Source organism: Carettochelys insculpta, chromosome 2, assembly GCF_033958435.1.
Source record: "Carettochelys insculpta isolate YL-2023 chromosome 2, ASM3395843v1, whole genome shotgun sequence".
In the NCBI taxonomy this organism is placed as follows: domain Eukaryota; kingdom Metazoa; phylum Chordata; order Testudines; family Carettochelyidae; genus Carettochelys; species Carettochelys insculpta.
In genome coordinates this window covers 150,304,583-150,331,389 of record NC_134138.1, presented here as the reverse complement: position 1 = coordinate 150,331,389, position 26,807 = coordinate 150,304,583, and the positions used below count along the sequence as shown (strand labels likewise).

Below are 26,807 nucleotides of genomic sequence, written 5' to 3'. Positions count from 1 at the left end.
CTGCACTTTGCAACCCAATTATTCCTTTAATAACTATGTTGTTATGTCTTCGTATAATTCCACACAAAAACTACATTGTACATTAATGTTAGTTTCTTTCGCTGGTATTTAACAGTATGAACTAAGTGGCACTCTCCATTAATATCCAGACATAATTGAATTTAAATTAAGTAACAAAGGATTTTACATTTCCCTGAATCCCTTCTGATGGCTTCTGATTGCACACCCCAATCTTCCATGAATACAGTGGGATAAGCATGAAATGCAGGATTGGGTCATAAAATAATAGAAGAAAGTCTGAAATCTTATTCTTAAAGGAAAAAAAAGTCAGTTTTTCAGAGATTTTGAATTTTGCATCAATTTTTTTGTTGGTTCTAAATTGAAGCTTCTAATTTGGGAAGAGAGATAAATCTCCAGTGTCTGACTGAACAAAGAAAAAAATGTCAAAAATTGGTCAATACTGCAATTCCTAATGCAAGTTATTAATATTTCTACACGTTTTAAACTATTTTGGCTCTAACTCTGCTGCACTCTAATTCCTAAGCATTGAGTAACCCTATCCATTTCACATCTACTCGGGGATTCTCATAACATACAGCTATGTTACATAGCTAAGAAGATATTTTACACTAATGCATATGATAGCTAACCATTCATGTGATGGGACATTCCATTTGCTTTATGGGAATATGTGTATGAACATGATTATAAAAAAACTGGAATATGCTTTATGTGAGATATCATTGGAAACATTAAGATTTAGTGAATGTGTTTATCCTATCTGAATTCATGCATCATTTTCTGTATCTGAAGTTAAGAATAGTATCATTATATTCATGCTAGGAAAAGTTAATTACCAGCCCATCAGACACAACAATGAAGAAGTCAGACACAGAACTAATGAACTATTAACAAGAGACAAGGAGCTGCTGGAGAACTTGTTTTTCCTGTAAGTGTGACAATAGACCTGTAAGTAATAGCTGTTGGCTCTGCAAGAAGCTGTGACCATGTCATCAGATCCTGAAATCCACGTAGGATTCTGTACTTTTCCACAAGGGAAGAGAGTGGGGTTGGGGAAGGAGCAGGTTTGGGAGACAAAGGATTCATGCTTTAGGCAAATTGTATTTAAGGTTGGGGAGTAAAGTAATTCAGGTCATTAGTTCTCAGTGCTCCCATCTGAGATGACTGCTGGAAACAGCTAAGACTGAATTGGGGGAAAGAACTAGGCCCAAACTGGAAGGATATTTGGCCAGTGAAGAACATAACGAGAACCACATTTAGGTTGAGATCTTCCAAGTAACTAATTTTAAAGGCATTCAGTTCGGCTTGGGTATTTATTTTGCAGTTACTTACCTTGTTCTGTCTGCTGCCTCTTAAGACAACTTAAAACAATATCTTTTTATACTTGATAACATTGTTTTTATTTCATAATAAACCCAGTGTAAGCAATTACTACCTGGGGGAGCAAGGAGTCTGTGCATCTCTCTCTTTGCATTGAAAAAGAGGGTGAATTTCATGTTCTTGTACTGCATAGCTCTAGGTACAACATAAGGAGGATTTATCTAGGTTTCATCTCCCAGAGAGGCAGTGTGCTTGTGTACTGAGAAAGGTATCTCACTGTACTACTTTCAATCTGTACTTGCAGCTTTGGGGGTGTGACCCTGTCCCTGTGTCTCAAGACAGGACTGAAAGGTGCACAGGCCGTTATAAGGCAAGTAGCTCAGTGATGTCTCAACACATCAAGTAACATTACAAAGGAGGTAGATGACCCATCACAATGACAGGGAACATATTTGGTTCTGGTGTGCTTCACTTCCAAAATGTAAATGTTCCATTATGTTCACAAGAAAGGTGCCTTGCTGTCCTTTTTGAGACTTAACACAAAATTTTAGCATGAGAAAGCACTTAGATAACTTTTGTGCAAACAGTCACATTTCTTTAAATAATACATTTAAAAGCTAGATGAAAACATTATTTTCTCTCTCCTGCCACAAGAGACAAAAATATTAAAACTGCAAAACATAGCCCCCCAATACTGGCCATGTCTACATGTGCCCCAAACTTCGAAATGGCCACGCAAATGGCCATTTCGAAGTTTACTAATGAAGCGCTGAAATGCATATTCAGCACTTCATTAGCATGCGGGCGGCCGCAGCACTTCGAAATTGACGCGCCTTGCCGCCGCACAGCGCGTCCAGACGGGGCTCCTTTTCGAAAGGACCCTGCCTACTTCGAAGTCCCCTTATTCCCATCAGCTCATTGGAATAAGGGGACTTTGAAGTAGGCGGGGTCCTTTCGAAAAGGAGCCCCGTCTGGACGTGCTGTGCGCGGCGAGGCGTATCAATTTCGAAGCGCCACTGCCGCCCGCATGCTAATGAAGAGCTGAATATGCATTTCAGCGCTTCATTAGTAAACTTCGAAATGGCCATTTGCATGGCCATTTCGAAGTTTGGGGCACGTGTAGACGTAGCCACTAACACTTTTCTGTCTCACACTTTTGTGGGACTAGAAAGGGTTGCCCTATTTAGCTGACAATGCACTTTCTGCAATTTGTATACATTATTTTTTCAAGTCACAAATTCAATATGAACTTTTTAGCATCCCCAATAAAATTCAGAGATTTAGTACAGAAGTAAAACAATTCTACAAATTCTTTCCACCTACCTGTACTAGTGCGATATGTTCCTGTATGTGATGGTTGCAGAGGGTCTCCCTGACTCTGGCTGAGACTCCTCATAGGGGGCTTCTGATACACTCGGTCTTCGTAAATCGGGTCTATATGGTGCTCTGGAGACTGTAGCGCCCTTAATTCAGAGCCAAGGTGGCTGTGCTGGCTGCTGTAAGATGCCCGAGACCCAGCTGTGAACAGATTCACACAGGAAATTTAAGAGAGAAAATGCCCCACAAAAAGGAGTCAATCTGATTAAAAGCGTGTATGAAGACAACTCTCCTTTTAACAAAACAAAAACAAAACAAAGCATTTTTACAATGCAAATTAAACTAACATGATATGGCTCCACTGACTCCAGTTAATCATCTCATAGGCATAACCCAAGTGTTCGCTTTTGCTTCAAAACCTTACTTCCTCAAAAGGCAAAAGATAGTTCAGAGATAAATAACTATTGTGCAAGGCCAATAAAAATAATTTTCTCATGCAGAGACTAACAAACATAGCTAGCTGCTTTATCCAGGGTAACTCTATCAAAGGACTCAGCTGCCAAATTAGAAATGAAATGTGCTGTGTCCACATGGTAAATCTACAAATGAAATAACTTTAAGCTGATAAATAAATGTGTTGTTGATATCATCAGAGAAGACCTTCTCACTGCTTCATTTGAAGTATGACAGAGAAGTTATGCCTCATCAGCACTTTTGTCCTAGACTATGAAGAAACTAGAGTGCTAAGGCTTTTCACAGCTTAAATCCTCTGGGGATGAATAAATTAAACATATCTAGAGAAAATAAAATATTTTAAATACATAGTTTAAAATAAAACCCTTTTAGAAGAGATGAATCTACATTTTTACAAGTGAGAAGACTTCATTCCTATTTTCTTCTTGTAATGATAAAAAGTAATATTGTATTATCCAGTTATTAACAGAGAAACTTGTAAACTTCCAGCTATGGCAATTAGCCTAAACATTTAATATAAGTATATTGGTTATGTTTTCCTGCTTTGTGATCTATTTGTAAAGATGAGATTGGGGAAAGGTATGCATGCATCTCTTAAATATGATGACACAGGTCAATGATGTTATCGTTTTACTAAATATTATAATGCAAGGCACAGAACAGTGGATAGGTCTGAGATAAAAGTACATTCTCAGGGCTGGAAATCTGATGCAGGTTTAGAGAAAGTACAGAACAGATTTTTTTTAAGAGGGGAAAATAATTAGTTCAGTGTCCATCTTTAGAAAGGAATAATTGATTTTGCATGTCTACACTCCCACCCCCGACGTACTCTTGTATAAATACATGAGTTAAGAGCACCGTTGTATTACACAAGAAAGAAAGAAAGAAAGAGGTTGATAATTAATTAATCGATCCAGTGTGTGATTTGACAAGATCTCATGTTACCATTTTGCTGTTCTGGATACCCTGCCAAGCACTCCAAAGATGACTTTATCTGCAACTACTGTAGATATCAGGAAATGGTCAAGATTACCACAGATGCAGAAAACAGAAGTGCACTGTGGGCTAAATTTTCAATTCTTCAAATTCTTTGAACATGATTCTGAGAGGGGCTTAACATCTCCAGAAAAGCTCACCATTTTGCTGGAGCAGGCATAAAAATACTAACCTGTTTTTGTATGAAAAATTTTCCTTGTCATTCAATTCTACTCGTGTGTGGGAAAAAATGTGAAAATCTGAGAAGCCATTTATCAGACTTTCTTCCTAAAAGTCTTTGGTCAGAAAGAATGTGATCTATGAATGAAATAAATTAACTATAGAAGTATTATAAATGGTATCCTTTATTTAATAACTACTGCCTTTCCTTGGCTAATTGACAAATGAGTGCCACTCGTGAGAGTGATGTGATAGATTCAGTGCTCAGTTCTGCTCCCATTGAAATTAATGGGAACTTTATCACTGACCTGAATGGCAGTGTATCTCAATCCTTTTAATACATTTTAAAGTTATATGGCAGAAGGCACAGTTCAGCTCCTCTTTTACATAATACTAAAGATTTGCTATTGAGGATGTAACCCCCCACCTTTTTTTTTTTATTTTTTTCATTATAGTAGTGCCTACAGGTGCATCTTTCATGGGAGCTCCCTTGTGTTTGGTACTTTGAAAACACATAACAAAAGATGGTCCCCATCTCAAAAAAGTGAACACCTTAAATAGAAGAGACACAGAAAACATGAGAATGGAAATAGACTCACACCTCATCTAAATGGTAGAGCTTGGAACCTCCTGAAATCACTTGGATTATGAATGCACTTGAAGTATCTTTGAATAGTAACAGAGAGGGAGCTGTGCTAGTCTATATACTATCAAAACAAAAATGCAGTCAAGTACCACTTTAAAGACTAACAAAATAATTTATGAGGTGAGCTTTCGTGGGACAGACCCACTTCTTCAGAACCAGTAATCAAGGACGACAAATCAGAAAAAAAATGATCAAGGAGAGCAAATCAGAGAGTAGAGGGGTAGAAATGGAGGGGGGGAGTCAAGAATTAGATTAAGCCAAGTATGCAAACAAGCCCCTATAGTGACTCAGAAAATTCCCATCCCAGTTCAAACCACGTTTGAACCGGGATGGGAATTTTCTGAGTCACTATAGGGGCTTGTTTGCATACTTGGCTTAATCTAATTCTTGACCTTTCCCCACGCCTCTACTCTCTGATTTGCTCTCCTTGATCATTTTTTTCTGATTTGTCGTCCTTGATTACTGGTTTTGGTTCTCTGTGCCTTAAATATTGAGTCTGTTCTGGTCTGGCTATGGTCTGAAGAAGTGGGTCTGTCCCATGAAAGCTCACCTCATAAATTATTTTGTTAGTCTTTAAAGTGCTACTTGACTGCTTTTTTGTTTTTAAAGTATCTTTGCTACTGTCTTCAGGATTGGCCTCTAAGTAGCGAATAGTGATTCCTTCCCCCTTAATTTTGTGGTTATCTCCTGAAGACTCTCAGACAAGACAAAGAATCAGTAAATATCTGATAAACATAGAGAAAATATAAAACAACACAACTTAACAAATATATTTTGGACAACATGTTTATCACTTTAACAGAATTTATAATTTCACATCAGTTACTTTCATTTCTTTTCATAGATTGTGAAATTTAAATAAATATAAACAATTACATTTCAGTATCCTTCTTGACAGATTTGCAGCTTTTCTGTCAATGAGCTATTTCGTAAAGCTACAGAATAATGTTCTGCACAATGCACATCATTTTGCATAAATCCGATAATTACCAGTGCACAATCTGGGTAATATAAATGAGTACCACGCACGCCATTTGTCAAGACATGTACTTGTATGAATCAAGAAATGTTTTTTTTCAACTGATATGTCCCTTTAACATATGCAGTAGAAACATGGAATGTGATTCATTCCTATATGGGATGATGTGTGATTTTACACCAAATAATATCTCAACAGGAAATAAATGAAAATTAGCAGCAGACTGACTCATGATCTTTCGACAAAATACTAAACCTTTACAGTAAGAGGAAAAAGGCAGAACGTTGATTTTGGTATTTTAGCCTTGCAAAAGGACGTTTTAGAGACAAAGGAGCTCCTATTTTTTTCAAGCTTTGTTTTGTTTCTTAATTTAAAATTCCTCTCTTTTTTCACTAGCCTTGTAATTCTGACCTAGATTTAAGTTTTCAAACAATTTCTAAGTATGTGAGCAACATGGTTATATTGCACATTTTAATTTAAATTTGACAAAAAAGTAACAAAATAATCACACAGAGAAAAGCTATCAGAAAAGGGGAAAACAGTCTAACTTCTGAAGCTTGTGTTCTACCCATTAAGAAGTCTATGTGCGTGGTTTTCAGAGAAGCTGAGAGTTAGTGACAGCAGCAAGTGGTTCAGCTCTATGAAAGTCAGATCCCAGATTTTGATATTGTATTTCTGGAGACTTTTACAACCAAAATAGTCCCTTCAGAAAATGGCCACAAAAACCTGTGATTTCAGTGTCACTAAGTTTCTATTGCTTGATCCAGTGTAGTGGAATCAGTTTCAGGGTCTGCATAAGCTCTAAAACTCATAGCTTAACCGTCTAGAAGTAAATCCCATATACTTATCCACACAGGAAGGCAGCCCTCCACAGTGCTCTCCTGTTTCTCATAGCACAATGGCATTCACTAAAACAAATTTTTGAATTTATATAGGTTGTTGCTGATCTGCAGAACAGAGTTAATACCTCCAGACAAATTCAGAACCAAATAGGAAACCTGTGCAATTGGCAAAGAACAAGTATAATACCAACAATACCAGGACACATGAACTAGATAGTTGACAAGGGGGACAATCAGGGAAGTAGCCCAATCTTCCCCCTCACCCCCAACAGTGATGGATTGAGGGACAATTCCCCACTCATGTATATATCCACTCTACGACCACTGACTCTGTTAAAATGTCCTGTGGTGGTGTACCCCAAAACACTTATTCTCTACTACTTTAAAAACTCACGCACCTTAATCTGAGACAATGCTGGTTATGCACCCTCTGTATATTGTGAACTTCTGTAAACTAGACTTGTAGTTTTAGATCACCAAGTCTTAATCCTAGATGTATAGTGCCTTTCCTTTAAACCTGGCTTCCTTGATTTCAAATGTTTGCGTCCTGGTGCTAACCCCACAAAGTAGGCAGAGGACTGCAGAGGGCAGCTTCCGGGAAAAGTGGAAGCTTCAGGGTAATCTTTAAGGGTAAGTCTAGACCAGTGTGTTTCAACCTTTTTGGCACCAGGGACCAGCATGTTGCCTTCCTAAGCTGTGACAGTGAAATCTCAGGAACATGCACAAGTCCACGGACTGGTCATTGAGAAACCTTGGTCTAGATTATATTGCCAGAATCCAGTGCAGAGGACAAAAATCCTGGAAAAGTGTCCAGGTCCTGAGCTAAGAAAATATCTTACCAGGTATGGAGAGGTGGGGAAAAAAGCACTTTTGGTTACTGAGGCCAATTTGGACTCTAAATCCCACAGGGTTTCCCACTGTCTCTGGAGATCTTTCCCTGAAATCTAACATCACTGCTGTTGTTTGGATAAAGCTTCCACTAACTTACATTTATCCAATCCCAAAATCAGCAAACCACCAAGAAAGAAATAAAAATACGCTATTCTAATGCAATGTTTCTCAATCTAAGGCCCAATCAGCACAGAACTATAGCCCATGTGAAATCTTCATGTGGTATGGGAAGTGGCAACAGTCTTAAATAGGTTGACAACCACTGATCTAATGAAAACAACACATAGAGCTATTTGTCATGCCTATACTGATAAACAGTTTCCATATGATGAGGGATTAATAAGACTGAAAGACTTCTGCTTGGAAAAGCAATGACTATGGGGTAGCTAATGTCAGACCTCTATAAAGTCATGATAGGTGTGGAAAAAGTAAACAAGGAAGTATTATTTACTCCTCATAACAGAAGCACTAGGGTCTCCATATGAAATTAATAGGCAGAAAGGAAGAGCTAGGATGGTGTCTTTAGCCTCTGTTTGTCAGAAGTGGGAAATGGGTGACAAGGGATGGATCACTGGATGTGACTAATTGTTCTTTTCATGTGCTCTGGGCACGTGGCATTGACCACTGTCAGGACAAGTTGGACGACTGGTCTGACTCACTATGGCCATTTTTATGTTTTTATGATGACCAAGAGAACTTATCTCCCCTAACAGCATCAGCAAAAATGCTGGAATGAAAACTTGACAGACTAGAACCGTAACCTAGTAATACTGAACAGAAAGAGTAGACAAGGATATACCAGTTACATCCTCCAGTTATGTCTGTCTTATACAGAAAACCTTGGGAGCATTATCCACTATTTGGTCAAAGATTTCAGAAACTATTAGCCACAGGCCATTCCAATGTCCTGTGTTCTCAAAATGAAATTATTGCCAGAGACCTACAGGGCACAGATAAAGCAAGGCACCAAAGTCACAGCTATCTCATGTAGTAAAATGGCTTAACCTTCTCAGCCATGGCATAGCAGAGGTACCAAGCAAGATTATCCAGGGAAAGTGTACGATCCTTCTTCTAATGAAAGGAAAACTCTTCTTCTCTTTCTTCATCTCAGATATACTCAACTATGGCAGGTGCAAGGAAGGAGAGAACAAACAACCTCAACAAATACTACCCTGCCTTACCTGGCTTCAAAGTTGTTAAAAGAAAAAGAAATAAAAATCATGTTTTATTTTTCACAGGAAAATTTCAATATTAATATTTTTGTAAATCAAAACTTAGTTTCATTTTTAATTGAAAGTTTGTTTCAATTTTTTATTTTTTTAAACAGAATTGTTTCCCCTTTCCCCGTTTTTTAACCACTTTATGAAACAGAAAGAATTATGTTACGTTTAGGTTTTGGTTATACTTATTTTGCTTTGTTTTATTCCTCCTGTTTTCCCTCATTCTCTTAATGACAATCTATCTTTTCAAAACTTCTACAAGCTTTTAAGCATTAAAGACGCAGTGACAGCTTCTGGCAAAGAGAGGCAAAGGACACCATCTCAGCTCACCTGGGCTAATAGCCATCAATGGGCCTATCGTCCATGAACTTACTTAGTTCTTGTTTTTAACCTAACAGAGTTCCACGGGTTGACTATGCATGATGTGAAGAAATACTTATTTTTGTTTGTTTTAAACCTGCTGCCTAATAATTTCATTTGCATCTCTTAGTGCTTGTGTTATCAGGAGGATTAAATAACACTTCCATATTGATATTCTCCACACAAGTCATGATTTCAATAGACCTCTCTCGTACCCCCATTGTCACATCTCTTCCAAAGTGCAAAGACCCCATCTTATTGATTTCACATCATTAAGTTATTTTAAACCCCTAATCACTTTTGCTGCCCCTTTTTTGTAACTTTTCCAATTCTACTGCATCTTTTTTGAGATGGGGTGACAACATTATAATGCAGCATTCAAGATGTGAGTGTATCATGGATTTACAAAAAAGTAATATGATATCTTTTGCATTATCCATACCTTCCTAATATTAGCTATCTCACCTTCCAACCCAGGCACAATTTATGAGACAGCAACTGAGAATCCCTCCGATCCCTCCAACTCATTCAGCTCTTGTTCCAGCAGGGGAGGCACCTGTTATTTCTTTCATGATTACTGACAGCTAAGTTAGACTCCATTGTTTTATATATACAGTTGGGATTATCTTTTCCAGTGTGCAATACTCAGCATTAATCAACATTTAATTTCATTGAGCATTTTATAGCTCAGTCACTCACTTTTGCGAGATCCATCTATAACTCTTCACACTAAGCTTTGTACTTAACCATTTTGAATAATGTATCACCTGCAGACTTTACCACCTCATCGCTTACCCCCTTTCCAGATCTTTTATAAAATATCTGATGGAAAAGAAAAAAAGTGAGGGGAAAAAACCCAAAGCATACCCCTTAGATATTCATTCTATTGCCTTCAGGAGTAAGAAAGGCAGGAAATAAGGGAGGAAAAAAGCCAAAATGTCAGAAAACTTACATTTTTGAAAACTGAAATGAAAATTTCAATCCAAACTGAAAACAAAAGGAAATGTTCATGTTTAGAAGTTCCTATAAAAATTAGTGGAAATGACATTTTCCCAGTTAAAAAAAAATAAAAAAAAGTTACAAAAATTTTTTTGGCTAAATCTACTTTTAGACAGAAAATATTTTTCACATAAAACATTTCAATCAAATCTGCTAAATATTCTTTTACCAACCATTTTCTAAAGGCTCAAAAGGAGCAGTTACTTTTTGTGTACACTACATACATTTCAGTAACATTACCAAAATATTTGCTTACATTATAGGCCTTACATCTGTCTAATGGGTAATGTAAAATTTCACTTTAAATTTAAAGCTAGCCTTAATATCTCTAGCTCATAGGTGAACAGAAGCACCAATTGAGCCTTATAGATCACGTTACTACTACTTCTTGGTGGTGACAGCAGGTAACCGACACCAGTCTATAGGAAACTCATGACAGACACATGAATCATCACCAAAATAAGATTAATTATGCATTTGAATGGCTAGCAGCAGCCCTCCATTCCAAATTCTGCTCCAGCAACAAACCTCCATTTATCAAAATGGCAGGTTCGGCATGTGTATGATACAGGAACCCCATTAATGAGATATGGTTTGATCACTTGAGCCACCTTCCCCAGCTAGCCTCTATATTACAATATGAAACATATTTTTCAAGAACACATTTATTGAAGGCAATGTGTAGATAAACGCCACACACAGATCTGCACAGATGCTAACTAACTACCTGTGATTGTCAAATGTTTCTGATGACCTAAAGTCCCAAGTGCCAAACTTAAAACCATGTGATGTAAGGCAGTCTAGAAAACAGGTTTCACAAGTCAGTGGTTAGAACGTCTTTGGTCTTCATTTGTAAGTTTTTCATGAGACGAAGTATGGTTAATATTATTCATTTACCATGTAATCTAAAGCTAACTAAAAATAAAAACAGAAGTTCCATTCCAGTATGTCCATAGGTGAAGTGACACAATAGCTTGTATAAAAAACTAAGAAGGACTACTATGTTTTCTCATTTTGGAATGCAATATGACCTTCAGTGGAGTGTAATATGTCACACTGACAACTTTGACCTAAATGGCATGCCACAGCTGAAAATTCATTCATGTGCCTATTTGCAGAGGGAGCGCACAGCTTTTACAGTCAATCAGCACACATCTCACGTCACGCATCCTTGTTCTATGTATGTGTCACTTTAGTAAAACTAGTACGTTAAAAAATGACAGGACTTGAAATCAGAAAACTGAACCTGGCAACCCTGTGCATGACCAACAGTAAACAAAATGTCTTGTGGGATGCACACAGAACTCCGATTGGCTTCCTATGGTCCTTGGGCCACAGGTTGCCCAGCAAGGACATGGAAGAAAAAACTCTCAGCACAAACACAGAAATGGTTGAAATATAAACAATATTTGATAGCAGCACAGATACAAAAACCTCACCCAAATCACAGTCTATGTACATCCACATCCTTCCCTCATATCAACCCAAAAAGATCACATGTATCTGATGTACCATAATGGTGACATTACCCAGGGACAAATCCTGTTTCAGACAAATCCCCAATGATTTCACTTGGGCTGGGTCTACACTTGTTCCCAACTTTGAAGGGGGCATGTTGATCAGGGCGATGGAAAATTACTAATGAAGTGCTGCGGGGAATATGCAGCACTTCATTAGGCTAATTCTCCCCATGGCAACTTTGAAGCGTCAAACTCTGAACTGCCGGCATGCGTGTAGCCGTAGGCACTTGAAGTGCTCATGCTACTTTGAAGTGCCTTACTTCCTAAAATTTTGAAGTTGGGGGCAAGTGTAAACAAGCCCTAGGAGTTTTGGTTAAATAATGGCTCATTGAGGCTATCACCATTTGATTCATAGAGCAAAGAGTCTCCACACAGCTACATTTCTGAGATATGTCAAAGAAAAGAATAATGCCCTTAATGTGCTAGCACCCTGGGGACCAAGAAGACAAGAAAGCTTAGTGCATTCAAAATGAATATATGTTTTAAACATTATTTACATGACAGATGGTTAAATGAACCAGTAAGACACAGCAGGCCGTATGGCTGAACTAGCTCATGCATGTGTTGGGTGTGTCACTTAATGCCTCTAGCATACCAGAGACATGTATTAAACAGAACAAGCAATATGGTTTGGAGTGTCTTCTTCTTAATTGGGTATCCTTCTCCTTTCCCACCAGACAGTATTTCTTAGCCTTTTAAATAAGTTAAAAAATATGCCTAAACCATATATACTGGTTCTCATTTTTTAACGTATGGTACATTTGACTCTTTATTTAAGGGTCAGATGCCTTGCATTTTTTCAGCCCTCCTTTTTAAGGACTGTTCCCCACATCAATGTACAAACTCTGACCAGACTGAACAGCCTGATCACATGCCACATTGGCGACAAAGTTCAACAGGCCTTAAGCAAAGTGATGGGGGTCCAGCTTCAAGGGTAGCCTCTCCCCCACAAGCCTGCACTGTATGGAACTCCAGTGCCAGTTATAGGGCCCAGGGGTCCAGCAGCTACTGCTGCCATGATAACAGTGGCATTAGTCTAGAAACTGGGCCCCTTTAAACGTGGCTTATGGCAACTACCCCCTCTCCCTCTCTGTTGGTGACCTTGATTATATGAAATATTTTTTAAATCTCAAATTAGGGTTTTGATACATGTAATTTTGCAGGTTTTCTGAATGTTGCTTCACCCTATTCAGTTCTAGTTTGTGATGTGGTATTAGACCATAACAAAGTGAACACGTCCTACAGCTGCTAAGAGCAACTTTGAAGAGATCACAGAGGATTACGTAACCCTAGGAAGGAAGATCAAGGAATACAAGAGCACAGGTGGTGTTTTCGTCTATCCTCCCTGTGGAAGGAAGGAGTCTGCGTAGGGATCATCAAATCACAGAGGTAAATGCGTGGTTGCATAGGTGGTGTAGCAGGGAAGGATTTGGTTTCTTTGACCATGGGATTCTCTTTTGTGAACAGGGATTGCTGAGAAGAGATGGGATCCACCTAACAAAGAGAGGAAAGATCATCTTTGCGGGCAGGCTTGCAAACCTGGTGAGGAGGGCTTTAAACTAGGTTTGTCAGGGGAAGGTGACACAAGCCCTGAGGTAAGTGGGGAAGGAGGAGGGAACAATCGAGCAGGTTTCCTGGGTGAAAAGGAGAAAGTGAGCCAATCAGCCCCTTCTCTAAGATGTTTGTACACTAATGCCAGAAGCCTGGGGAACAAACAGAAAGAATTAGAGGCCCTGGCACAGTCACACAAGTATGAGGTGGTTGGAATAACAGAGACTTGGTGAGACAATTCGCATAACTGGAGCACGGTCATGGAAGGTTATAAATTGTTTAGGAAGGACAGACAGGGAAGAAAAGGAGGAGGAGTTGTACTCTATGTGAGGGAGCAGTATGACTGCTCAGAGCTCCAGTATACGAAGGGAGGAAATCCAGTTGAGTGTCTTTCGGTTAAGCTTAGAGGAGGAAGTAGAAGAGGAGATGTTGTAATTGGCGTCTGCCATTGACTGCCAGATCTGGGAGATGAGATAGATGAGGCTTTCTTCAGGCAGCTAAGTGAAGCTTCCAAATCACAGGCCCTGGTTCTCATGGGAGACTTTAATCATCTAGGCATTTGTTCGTAGACCAATACATCAGCACACAGACAATCCAGGAAGATTTTGGAGAATGATGGAGATAACTTCTTGGTACAAGTGCTGAAGGAACCAACCAGGGCCATGCACAACTTGACCTGCTGCTCACAAACAGGGAAGAACTAATAGGAGAAATAGAAGTGGGTGGAAACCTGGGCTGCAGCAACCATGAGATGGTAGATTTCAGGATCTGGACAAAAGGAAGAAAGGTGAGTATTAAACACACAGACCCCTGATTTCAAAACAGCAGACTTCAACTCCCTGAGATAACTGATGGGCAGGATCCCTTGGGAAACGAAGATGAAGGGGAAAAGAGTTCAAGAGAACTGGCAGCATTTTAAAGAAGTCTTACTGAAGGCACAGGAGGAAACCATCCCCCTGCATAGTAAGAAATACAAACATGGTAGGCAACCAGCTTGGCTTAACAGGGAAATCCTTAGTCAGCTTAAACTCAAAAAGGATGCATACAAGAAATGGAAACATGGACAGTTGACTAAGGAGGAGTATAAACATACAGCTGGAGAATGCCGGGCAGTAATCAGGAAAGCGAAAGCACAATTGGAACAGCAGCTGGCAAGGGATGTGAAGAGTAACAAGAAGGGTTTCTACAGGCATGTTAACAATAAAAAGGTTATCAGAGAAGGTGTGGGGCTGTTATTGGATGAGGGAGGTAACCTAGTGACAGATGATGTAGGAAAAGCTGAAGTACTCGATGCTTTTTTTGCCTCAGTCTTCACAGATAAGTCAACTTCCACATGACGGTCCTACACAATGCAGTATAGGAAGGTGGAGGGCAGCCATCTGTGGGGAAGGAACAAGTTCTGAGCTATCTAGAAAAACTAGATGTGCACAAGTCCATGGGTCTGGATTTAATGCACCCCAGGATACTGAGGGAATTGGCAGAGGTCATTGCTGAACCTTTGGCCATTATCCTTGAAGACTCTTGGACATCGGGGGAGATACCGGATGACTGGAAGAAGGCAAACGTAGTGCCCATCTTTAAAAAAGGAAAGGAGGACAATCCAGGGAACTATAGACCCATCAGCCTTCCCTCAATCCCTGGGAAAATAACGGAGGGAATCCTCAAGAAATCTGTTTTGGAGCACTTGGAAAAGGGGAAAGTGATCAAAAGTAGCCAACATGGATTCACCAGGGGCAAGTCCTGCCTGACCAATCTGATTAGCTTCTATGACAAGGTAACAGGCTCTGTGGACATGGGGAAGTCAGTGGATGTGATACACCTTGACTTCAGCAAAGCTTTTGATACGGTCTCCCACAACATTCTTGTCCACAAGTTAAGGAAATATGGTTTGGATCCTTGGACTATAAGATGGAAAGAAAGCTGGCTTGAAGGTCAGGCCCAAGGGGCTCGACATCAATGGCTCAATAGCTAGATGGTGGTTGGTTTCAAGCGGAGTGCCGCAAGGCTCGGTTCTGGGGCTGGTGTTGTTCACCATTTTTATTAATGACCTGGATGAGGGATTGGATTGCACCCTCAGCAAGTTTGTGGATGACACAAAACTAGGAGGAGAGGTAGGTAAGTTGGAAGGTAGAGAGAGAATCCAGAGTGATCTGGATAAATTGGAGGACTGGGACAAAAGAAATCTGATGTGGTTCAACAAGGAGAAGTGTAGAGTCTTGCACTTGGGGAGGAAGAATCCCAAGCATTGTTATAGGCTGGGGACTGACTGGCTCAGCAGCAGTACGACAGAAAGGGACCAAGGAGTTATGGTGGATGAACGTCTGGATATGAGTAAACAGTGTGCCCTTGTAGCCAAGAAGGCTAACAGCGTACTAGGGTACATTAGGAGGAGCACTTCAAGCAGATCTAGAGAAGCAGTTACTCCCCTCTATACAGCACTGGTGAGGCCGCATCTGGAATATTGTGTCCAGTTTTGGGCCGCTCAGTGTAAAAGGGATGTGGATGTGCTGGAGCAGGCTCAGCGGAAGGCAACAAAAATGATTAAGGGCCTGGAGCACAAGACCTATGAGGATAGGCTGAGGGATTTGGGCTTGTTTACTTTACAGAAGAGAAGACTTAGGGGTGATGTAATAGCAGCCTTCAACTTCCTGAAGGGGAGCTCTAAAGAGGAGGGTGAGAAACTGTTCTTAGTGGAATCAGATGGCAGAACAAGGAGTAATGGTCTGAAGTTCAAGAGGGAGAGGTGTCGGTTAGATATTAGGAAAAACTATTTCACAAGGAGGGTGGTGAAGCATTGGAATGCGTTGCCTAGAGAGGTGGTGGATTCTCCGTTTCTCAAGGTTTTTAAGTCCTGGCTTGACAAGGTGCTGGCTGGCATTACTTAGTGGGGTTTCATCCTGCTTGAAGCAGGGGGGCTGGACTAGGCGACCTCCTGAGGTCCCTTCCAGCCCTATGATTATGTGATGCAGCATACAAGTTCTTGGCTTTGGAAGAGGGGCTCTTGCTTTCCTTCCACCCTTAGACCCCCTATGTAAAGCCTGTGTACTCATGCTGTGTGTGTGGTCTGCACACAGTTGACTCACCAGTGCAGGTGGTTTGTTTGTTTGTCTTTATAGTCTATTCACTGGCAAGTGAACATTCAGACAATGATTTCTATAGAAAAAGGAAAAATATACCTATCAAACAGATGAAAAATGCATTCAATGCTTTTCTGAGCCACAAACCACTACAGAATCATTTTAATTCTGTACATTTGCAAATGCAGACACTTGAAGACAAAAAGTATATTTATATTTTTGAAAACAGTTTCTCTTCTAGGTACTGGCCTCATTCTGCTCCAAAGCATTCACTTACTTAAAACATTTCACCACAAATAAAATGTTTAGAGGAAAAGGAGAAATGTGACTGGGAGCTAAAAATGAGATAAGAGGTAGAGATAGCCAGGTACTGACAGAAGATTAAAAGTCATAAACAGGTTTGGGGAGATAAGTCTTGCTTCATTTCTGAGAAAGAGAGCTGCATTCGGGAGGAATAAAAAAAACATACAAAAAACCCCATCACAATTCAACCTCAGCAGTCTGCCTTTATTGAGAGAGAAAATTAAAGATACCATCATGAAACGTTGCTTTTTACTGGATTGGCATTTCACTTTTCTCCACTATTCTCTAAAAAACAAAACAAAACAAAACCCAACACCCGTCCACCAAACCTAAATAAGAACAAATTTAAAAGGGAGCATTGTGCATAACTGGAACAGACACGAATGCTTTCTAATGGAAATCGACATTTCTGACTTCACCTTTCACTAGCTGCTCTCGTTCAAGGCTGAGTTCTCCAGAGACAGCATGGTATTACTAGACGATGATGCCAGGCAACAGCACGTATACTGTCTGGGTGATTAACCACTGCTCCATGACAGTTTCTGACTTCAAAATAAAATCACGTTACAATCCCAAACCAGAATTTATGATTTTTTGTTTGTTTGTTTGTTTTTTGGTTCACTGTCTGTGTTTTTATTTGCATAAAGGTAAAATAATAATGAGTATTGCTATACTAGGTTTTGCTCAATTCTGAAGCAAAATAAAAGCTTGTTATTATTGCAATGCATTTAGTTTAGTGAGCACCGAAATACAAAGATAATGTGGAATATAACAATCCCAATACAAAAACAAAATTGTTGAATATAACACCTCCAAAACAAAAACAAAAAACAAAATACATACATAGTGAGGAAAGCCACAGGATGTTGGGTAGATCCCAAATGTAACATTTATTCCACAAGAACTGCAGCTCAGAAAAGGAAGCAAAGTGTGTAGTTAGTGGAGTGGTTAAGACCCAGCTCTTCCTCTCACTATGATAAACCTGTACAGGGAAAAGGAAACTGCTCAATTTCTAGTTCTACCCAAGAAACAATGAAGCTGAAGCATCCAACCTTCACAGACCCCTGCAGAGATTAAGAGTCTACAGGTGGTTCCCAGGAATCTGATTTTGGATCAGAACACCAGGTCACAAATGTCTACACATGGGAACAAAGCTGAATTTGTTAAAGTTGACTTTGTAACACTCAATTTTATAAAGTCAAAGTTGAGTGTCTGCTCATAAATTCAATTTAGTGTGTCCCCACTGAATTGGCTGAGTTTGACTGCAGTGACTGCAGCAGTGCATTTGGGGACACCTATTCCACAGTTCCTGCAGCCCCATTGCATTTTGGGTTTCTGTCCCAGTGTCCTGTAGAAAAAAAATTGCTACAAGTAGTTGGAGATGTGTCATGTCATCATCCCAGAGTGCATTGCTCTCACTCCCCCCACCATTGAAAACAAATGGCCACTTTTCTGAACCCTGCCCTTGCATCAGGATGTTTTGATGATTGACACTGTCAGAGAGGGCTATTGCTGTGCCAATCTGCCCACAGCACAGTAGTTGCTAAAGTATGGTCATTACTTCAAGTAAATTCAAAGGTGACTACTTTCGGAGTAAGAGTCTCTTCCTCCAGTGAAGCCCATGATAACCAAGTGTCACTTGCAGCTGCTGGAGGTTCTAGTAGAATCATCTGTAGTGACCACATAGTGAATCTGAAATGCATTATTTCAGATAATAATCTTAATACTTTATGCTGCCAACAGTAGTAATGGCACAAGTACTGTCAGTACTTGATGTAAATTCGGAGGAGACTACTTCTGGCCCAAGAATCTCTTCCCCTGGTGAAGCCCATGATACTGATATTATTCGCAAAGAAAGACAATTCAACGACGTGTTCTTTTCACTCAAACATTTTATGAGACAGAAGGCCTTTATGAGGCACCCTTTTATTTGGTTTGTGTGGTTTCTAGTGCTGGGTTATAGGGGGCTCAGGAAAGAGGACCATAACTGTTCCGTAGCTGCTCTCCATGGGCCCAGCCTGCCCTTAGTTACTGCCACCCCAGGCCCTTCCCCTGTTGCTTGCCCTTCCCGGCTTCTCTGTTGCCCAGGCTATGGAACCCAGGGCTGTGGTGGTCCAGTCAGGTGGGTGCTCCAGTGATACTATCTGCAGGAAGCAGGACTCCTGGGTTCTCTCCCTGCGCTAGAAGTGGGTTCTAGTAAGTTAGAGGGTGGGAGGGCTAGAAGCCAGGACTCCCGGTTTCTCTCCCCAGTGCTGGAAGGGCAGTGGAATTAAGTGGTTAAGTGGGAGAAGGAGGCACTTCATGGACATCTCCAACATGAGGCATGGAATCCATCAGAAGTAGACTGGCAAAGTTGAGGAAGTAGTAGGGGACAGTACCTTTGAGGAAACATCATGGAGTGTTAGGGTTTTTTGGCAGCTGGTGGCCCCACATTCAAGATTTATTTTGCCTGTGAATAGCAGGGATTCCCTTGCTTCTTTTGGCAAAAAAAGCCCTAGCTCAACTGCCTGTGTGGTAGAGGGCATGAAGACATAGAGCCCAAAAGCTCCATTCCTTCATAGGAAATCATCCCCTAAGCTAGATAAACCAGGCTTGAAGTACAGAGTTTAATAATTTTAATAATTAAATAATCATAAACAGTAGTAATGACTCAAGTACTGTAATTACTTCAAGACTATTATGGAATCCAAGACTAAAGAAAAGAGAAGAGAAGGAAACTCAGGAGAATAGTTTTTCATGGGAATTCAACAGCTGAGAATGGGCTGCAATATCTCAACTCAGAAATAAAAATATCAGCCACTTTAAATATACCTTTGTCTGAAGTACTTGATTAACAAGCCAAAGTTGTCACTTGATTAACAAGCCAAAGTTGTCACCATAGACAAGTGAAGAATGCTCTTTAGAAGTGGGTCTGTGCAACTAGAGAAACACTGTATATTATTGACAAAGAAAGAAGATAACATGGCATATATTCTCTTCTCTCAAACATGCTGAGAGACAGAAGGCCTCAGTGAGTTACCCTTTTATTTGGATTTGTTTGTAAATACTAACAAAAACCCAAAACAACAACAAACACTAAGCAAGACTAGCCTCCTTAATCACTTGAACATGTGACATTTTCTAAAGCGTGTATTGCAATTGTATTACAAAAGTTAGGGAGGTATTAGATGATAAAGTTGAAGAAAGATGTACCCTTGAGACTGTTGTCTTCACAGTTCATTAAGTAGATATCTCCAACATGAGGTGGGGAGCCTCTGAGAAGTAGACATGCGGCAAAGTTGAGGAAGTAGTAGAGGATAGTGCAGTTGAGGAAACATCATGGAGCGTTCAGGTCATTCGGCACCTGCTGGCCCCACTCAAGAATTATTTTACTTGAGAACTGCAGGGATTCCCTTGCCTCTTTTGGTAAAGAAGCCCTAGCTCAACTGCCTGTGTGGGAGAGGGAAGGAAGAGAGAGAGCCCACAGGCTCCATTCCTTCATAGGAAATTGTCCCTCAAACCACAAGCTTTGGAAAGGAAGTGTGGCCCTGCAGGGAGAGCATAGGAAACTGTGTTTAACCAAAGAACCTGTTGGGGTCGGGTTGCTTTTTAAAAAAGGTACAGAAGACAACACTCTTTACACAATATCCAACGCAGAACAGGGCAGAGGGCAGAGGCACATGTCCTGAAGCACAGTTCCAGCAGGGACCACTTAAAAATGTAACAGCTATATGGTGCCCTGGTGTGTGTGGGGGCTGTGTGTGTAAAATGTACCTTGCACAAAACAAATCTTCTCAGGCTCTCCAGCTAAACCTTGTGCAGGGAAAAAGGCTTCTCAAGCACTGAAACCCTGTGCAGCACAGACATGCTGCTGTCATGGTCCGCACATCCCGGAAGCCACAGGACGAGGGGAGGGAGATACCTTACTAGCTGCATGGTGGCTTGGGAAGGGCATGCAGCTCTCTGGAAGCAGGGTCTGCACTGCTCGGCAGCCACGTGGTGAGGAGTGAGGTGGACTTTCACCTGGCATTGCTGAACATCCCTGGTGTAACCTTCCCACAAATATGCACATTTCTTTGGCTGGTGTGCAGTTTACTCAGCACAGATTACTCTCCCCCATATCCACCCCTGAAATGAGCTCCTGGGTCTCCTGATGCCTTTTGCAACCCTTTGAACTCATGGCTAGTAGGTGTGCTGCTGAACTAGGCTCCTGAGGTCTTCTCGCCACACTGGCCAGAAAGGAAAAAAAAATTCCCAAGGTGATGACCCCTGCTTCCTGTCACCTACTTCCTGTTCACCTGGAGAGCAACAGAGGTGAAGCAATGACCGAAAGGACACATTGGGTGCATTGTGGGATACTTCTGGAGGCTAATAAAATTGATTTTAATAACGGTGCTGTCTGCACTTGCATAAGACATCACTGAAAAATTGATTTTGGCATTAATCCCAGTGAAATCAGGAGTACAAAAGTTCAACTTAAGAGCTTCTTAAAATTGACCTGTTGAGCACTTGGTGAAGACTGATGCTTTATAAAATCAACCTAAGACCCTTAAATTATATTTTACCCCCTCGTGTAGAACAGGCCAAAGAGGGCGCCTGACAGGTCCAGTCACAGGGATTTCAACAATTAACCAAATTGAATTCAACAATTCAACTAGTCTGCAGGGATTTCAACAATTTCTACTCCACAATCAATCTCAACCTTGATCATTCTACGCAAGAGATTGATATCCTGGACACTACAGTACAAAGCAAAAAGGTCACATTAATACCACTCTAAACCAGAAACCCACCAACCTACATGCCTCCAGCTTCCATCCAAGACACATCACTCAATCCATTTGCTATAGCTAAACCCTAAGATACAACTGTATCTGCTCCAATCCCACCAACAGAGTCAAAAAACTACAAAATCTTTATCAAGCATTTGTAGAATACTTCATTACCCACTGCGGGAGGTAAAGAAACAGATGGATATCCAGAAGTCAGTTACTTCACAAAAGGCCCAACAAGGAAAATAACAGAACACCACTTGTTGTCACAAATTTAAACTCCTCCAGTGCATGATTGACAATCTACAAGCATTATTGGAACATGATCCCTCTCTCTCACAGGCCTTGGGTTCCAGAGCTGTCCTCTTCTACAGACAGCCGCCCAACCTCAGGAAAATACCAGCAGCCACACATGATACCATAGCAACACTAACCCAGGAACCTATCCCTGCAACAAACCCCATGGCCAGATCTAGCCACATATCTATACCAGAGACACCATCACTGGACCTAGCCACATCAGCCACAGCACCACAGGCTCATACGTCTGCACATTCATCAATTTGATATCTGCCATCACGTGCCAGCAGTGCCCCTCTGCCATGTACATTGAAGAAACCAGACAGTCTCTGTGCCAGAGGATGAATGGACATAAATCAGACATCATGAACTGGAACACACATAAACCTGTAGGGGAACACTTTACTCTTGAAGGACATACAATAAAGGATTTGAAAGTAGCATTCGTCTACAAAAGGATTTCACCCCAAGAATACATAGGGACATATATGAATTGGAATTCATTTCTGAACTTGACACTTTCAAATCAGGGCTTAACAGAGATCTCAGTAATGTTATACATTACAAGGGCAATTGCCCCACCTTTGATATACGCAGGAATGGCAGCCATCCCACTTAATGTGCTTCTTCTACTAGCCCTGTTAGGCATAGGTGTCCCTCCCTTTCACTTTCTTTTTCCCTTTTCCTCCTTTCTCTCCACACTTCCTCCCGCTATACATAAACCCTGAATTCTAATGGTCTATTCCAAATCTGAGGATGTGGGTCTGACTCACAAAAGCTCATTACCAAACAAATAAATGTGCTGGTCTTTAAGGTGCTACAGGACTACCCCGTCTTTGTTAAGCTACACACTAACATGGCTACCCCTCTGAGTTTGTTAGAAGTGTGGTCAGTGGAACAGTGGACCTAAGCCAGGCTTCATGATTCTCCTGATTCCACACAGGTCCTGGAAGCAGCTAATATTACACTCCAGCTCCTAGGTGTAGGGGCAGCCAGAGAAGCTGTGCATGCTGTCCCTTTCCTCCAGTGCCTTCTTTGCAACTTTCATTGGCTGGGAACCACACCAATGAGAGCTGCAGGGAAAGCACCTATGGGAACAGGCAGCATTAAGGTGACCATCCATCCCATTTTTCCACAGGTGCTGCCCCTGCAGCTGTCATTGGTGTGGTCCAAAGTTAACTTTGAAGTAAGGTAAAAATGTGTGTAGACTCTCTGGTGGCTACTTCAAAGCAGTGCCTAACTTCAAAGTTCCTAGTGTAGACACATCCATACCGTGTTTGCTATATTTATTTGTATTTACTTTCACTGTACTGTACTTATAGAAAACATAACTAAAATTTACTTACAGTTAAAATACCAGTTATATGAGAGTTCTGGTTAATAGAATGACAGATATGAGTTTAACTTATAGACCAGTCAGCCTGACCTCAATGCCTGCAAATGCACACAAGCAATGTACAAAACATTCTACTTGCAAATACCTGGAGTATGAACGGGTGATCACCAGCAACCAGCATGGACTGACCATACCAGTTTGATTTCTTTCCTTCACAACATATCTGGTTTGGTGGACAGGGAGAATGTGAAGAGCACGATATATCTGGACTTTAGCAAGGCTTTTGATCCTATGTGACATTCTCATAAGTAAGCTGGAGAAACAGAACTACCATCAAGTGGATACATAATTTTGTAAACAACTGCAATTGACGAGTAACTATGAATGAAATAATGTCACATTGGAAGGAGGCCTCAACTGGGGATCCACTGTTCTCTCTTCTGGGTCCATCTATATTAATGAGCTGAATGTAAGAACAGAAAGCACACTGATCAAGTTTTCTGATGATGCAAATGGCAGGAGGTTGCAAGTCAGTTGAAGGATAGCACTGAAACCTAAGTTTCTTACAAATGTAAGAGATCTTACAAATTGGAGAACTGGGCTATGCACAACCAAAGGAAATTCATTAAAGGCAAATATAAGGCGCTACGCTTAGGGAAGAAAAAACAAATGCACAAATACAGAAAGGGAGTTGTGGTGGATCATAATGTTAACATGAATTTAAAAAGAAAAAACGAAAAAGAAAAGGCTACTTTGGTTTGCACGAAGCTCTAACTCAGCACTTGTTAGGCCTCAGATGGAGTACTGTGTCCAATTTTAGTCACCACTGTATCAAAAGAATGAGCAGAAACTGAAAAGGATCAGCCACGTGCAACACAACTGATCAGAAACATGGAATTAAAGCCATATGAACAAAGGGTGAAGGAGCTGGATATGTTGAATTGAAGAAAGAGGAGATTAAGAAGGGGACATGACAGTGGTCTTCAAATACCTGAAAGGTTCCATTAAACAGATGGAGAAAAATTGTCCTCACTTGCTACAGTGGACAGGACAAGCAGTAATGGGCTCAAACCCAGGCCCAGCCAACAGGAGGGTCAAGGAGCAAAGAGGGCACTTTTCCTGGGGCCCAGAGATTCAAAGGAGCCCTGGGCCATTTAAATTGCTGATGGAACTTTGCACTGTGCACTCTCAGGGCTGGGAGGGGTCCAACTGTGCTCAGGGCTGTGCGGAGGGCTGGCTACCCCCACCCCACACATTCTGCCTGAGGCACTGCCACCTTCCAGGAGCATGAAGCCACTCTCCTGCCAATTTTCAACAAGGACTCACAGAGGCTGTTAGCACAGCGGAGGGATAACCATATCCTTATGGATGGTTTAGATACAATAACTCCTGCAACATGGCAGAGGGTTACACTGCATGACCCTCACAATCCCTTCTAAAAAAATTGATTTTTTTTTTGTCTGACCCACATTACTGAGCAATAGTCAGAGACTGGTCATTTACAGATAATGAAAGGCAACACAAGCCAAAGCTACTTTCTGGATTTTTTTTTTTTTTTTTTTTTGCAATCTTTACTGCTGCAGATATCACCTCTACTCAACTCTGAAAGTGTTTTTTCTTGGCCAAAAGCACACCCTTCATTTTAACTGAGTTGAGACACAGCCTCTTCACTTTTACACACATCCCTATTTTGCTCTTCAAGAGTAAAAAACATGCCAACTCTGGATTCAGTGAAAAAGAGACACATATCTCTAGCAGGTTCTTCAGCATCAGAGTTCAGTCTTCTCCATGGCCACTTTATCCACTGCATGCAATCTGTATACCACAGCAACCAGTAGGGTTGTCCACTCTCATTGCACAAACCCCAAGACCCTTGTCCCACTCCTTCTCCAAGGCCCTGCATCCTGCTCACTCTATTCACTCGTCCTCTGTCACTCGCTCTTCCTCATCCTCCTTCACTTTCATTAGACTGTAACAAGCAGTTAACATATGGACAGAAGTTGGGATTAGGGTATGGTGTTGGGAGGGGGACTCCAGGCCGGGACAGGTGGTTGGGGTGTGGGAGAGGGTGAGGGGCAGCGCTGCCCTCAAGTGGCTCCCAAAAGTAATTGGCACATCTCTCCAGAAGTGGTTTGTAGGAGGAGTGGACATGGTGTCTCCGTGCCCACAAGCATTGCTCCCCCAGCTCTCATTAGCCGCAGGTCCTGGCCAATAGAAGATGTAGAGTCAACACTTGTGGAAGGAACAGTGCGTGGAGACCCTGACCCCATATCCCCTCAGTGCCTACAGCAGGGGTCAGCAACCTCCAGCACATGTGTCAAGAACGGTACGTAAGCTGATTTTCATCAGAACGTGAGGCAGGAGCTCAGCCCCATTCCTCCTCCCCATGCAGCTGGGAGCTTGCTCAAAGCCATGCCAGTTCTTGATTAACAAAAGACCAGCTAATGCTGCCAACCACCACCTAAATGATAAAGCTCTGCATCTTTATTTATGAATTAAGCTCTTATAAGTAGGACTATTAAGCCGTGTCTACACGTGCACGCTACTTCAAAGTAGCGGCACTAACTTCGAAATAGCGCCCGTCACGGCTACACGTGTCGGGTGCTATTTCGAAGTTAACATTGACGTTAGGAGGCAAGACGTCGAAGCCGCTAACCCCATGAGGGGATGGGAATAGCACCCTACTTCGATGTTCAACGTCAAAGTAGGGACCGTGTAGTCGTTGCGCGTCCCGCAACATCGAAACTGCGGGGTCCGCCATGGCGGCCATCAGCTGAGGGGTTGAGAGATGCTCTCTCTCCAGCCCCTGTGGGGCTCTATGGGCATCGTGTGCAGCAGCCCTTAGCCCTGGGCTTCTGGCTGCTGCTGTGGCAGCTGGGGATCCATGCTGCATGCACAGGGTCTGCAACCAGTTGTCGGCTCTGTGGATCTTGTGTTGTTTAGTACAACTGTGTCTGGGAGGGGCCCTTTAAGGGAGCGGCTTGTTCTTGAGTCCGCCCTGTGACCCTGCCTGCAGCTGTGCCTGGCACCCTTATTTCGATGTGTGCTACTTTGGCGTGTAGACGTTCCCTCGCTGCGCCTATTTCGATGTGGTGCTGCACAACGTCGAAGTTGAACATCGACGTTGCCAGCCCTGGAGGACGTGTAGGCGTTATTCATCGAAATAGGCTATTTTGATGTCGCTACATCGAAATACGCTACTTCGAAGTAGGCTTCACGTGTAGACGTAGCCTTAGTGACTTAAAAAGCACCACTGGCACTTGGGCCGTACATATATGTCAAAAGGTCAAATTTTGGCACTGCAGCTCAGAAAGGTTGCTGACCCCTGGCCTAAGGGATGGTGTCCACTGCTTCCGGGAAACGCACAGAGCCAAGGCAGGTGAGGGAACCTACGTTAGCCCTGAAGTAGCCTCTAGCAGATAGGACATGATTCCAGGAGAGACCCAGGAGAGACCCAGTGAAAGCAGGAGGGTTGGCAACCCCAAAGACCAACAGGGACTATAAAAAGATGTCTACTGCCAAAAATCTGAAGGACATGCCTTTATTCCTGTCCAAGATAGGAGAAGAGGGTGAGACACCAAGGAACCTTGACACTCTCTCCTCTTTAGCAATCTCCTGTCTTCCATGCCAAAGACATTTACATTCTGTGTTGCAGGAGTTAGCCTTAGAGTTTCTGACCTGAAATAAGCTAGAATTTGTATCACACAACACTATGCAGCATCTGGATACGCAAATGGGCACAAAC

The 26,807-nt window shown here is 41.6% G+C and overlaps 1 protein-coding gene across 1 annotated transcript in view; it reads right to left on the bottom strand.

Moving 5' to 3' along the window:
- CTNND2 (catenin delta 2) overlaps nt 1-26,807 on the bottom strand; it is a 747,444-nt gene that overhangs the window by 459,305 nt on the left and 261,332 nt on the right. The window contains exon 6 of the mRNA XM_074985959.1: nt 2,665-2,859. Coding sequence (XP_074842060.1) covers nt 2,665-2,859 — 195 coding nt within the window. The remainder of the gene's footprint in view (nt 1-2,664; nt 2,860-26,807) is intronic.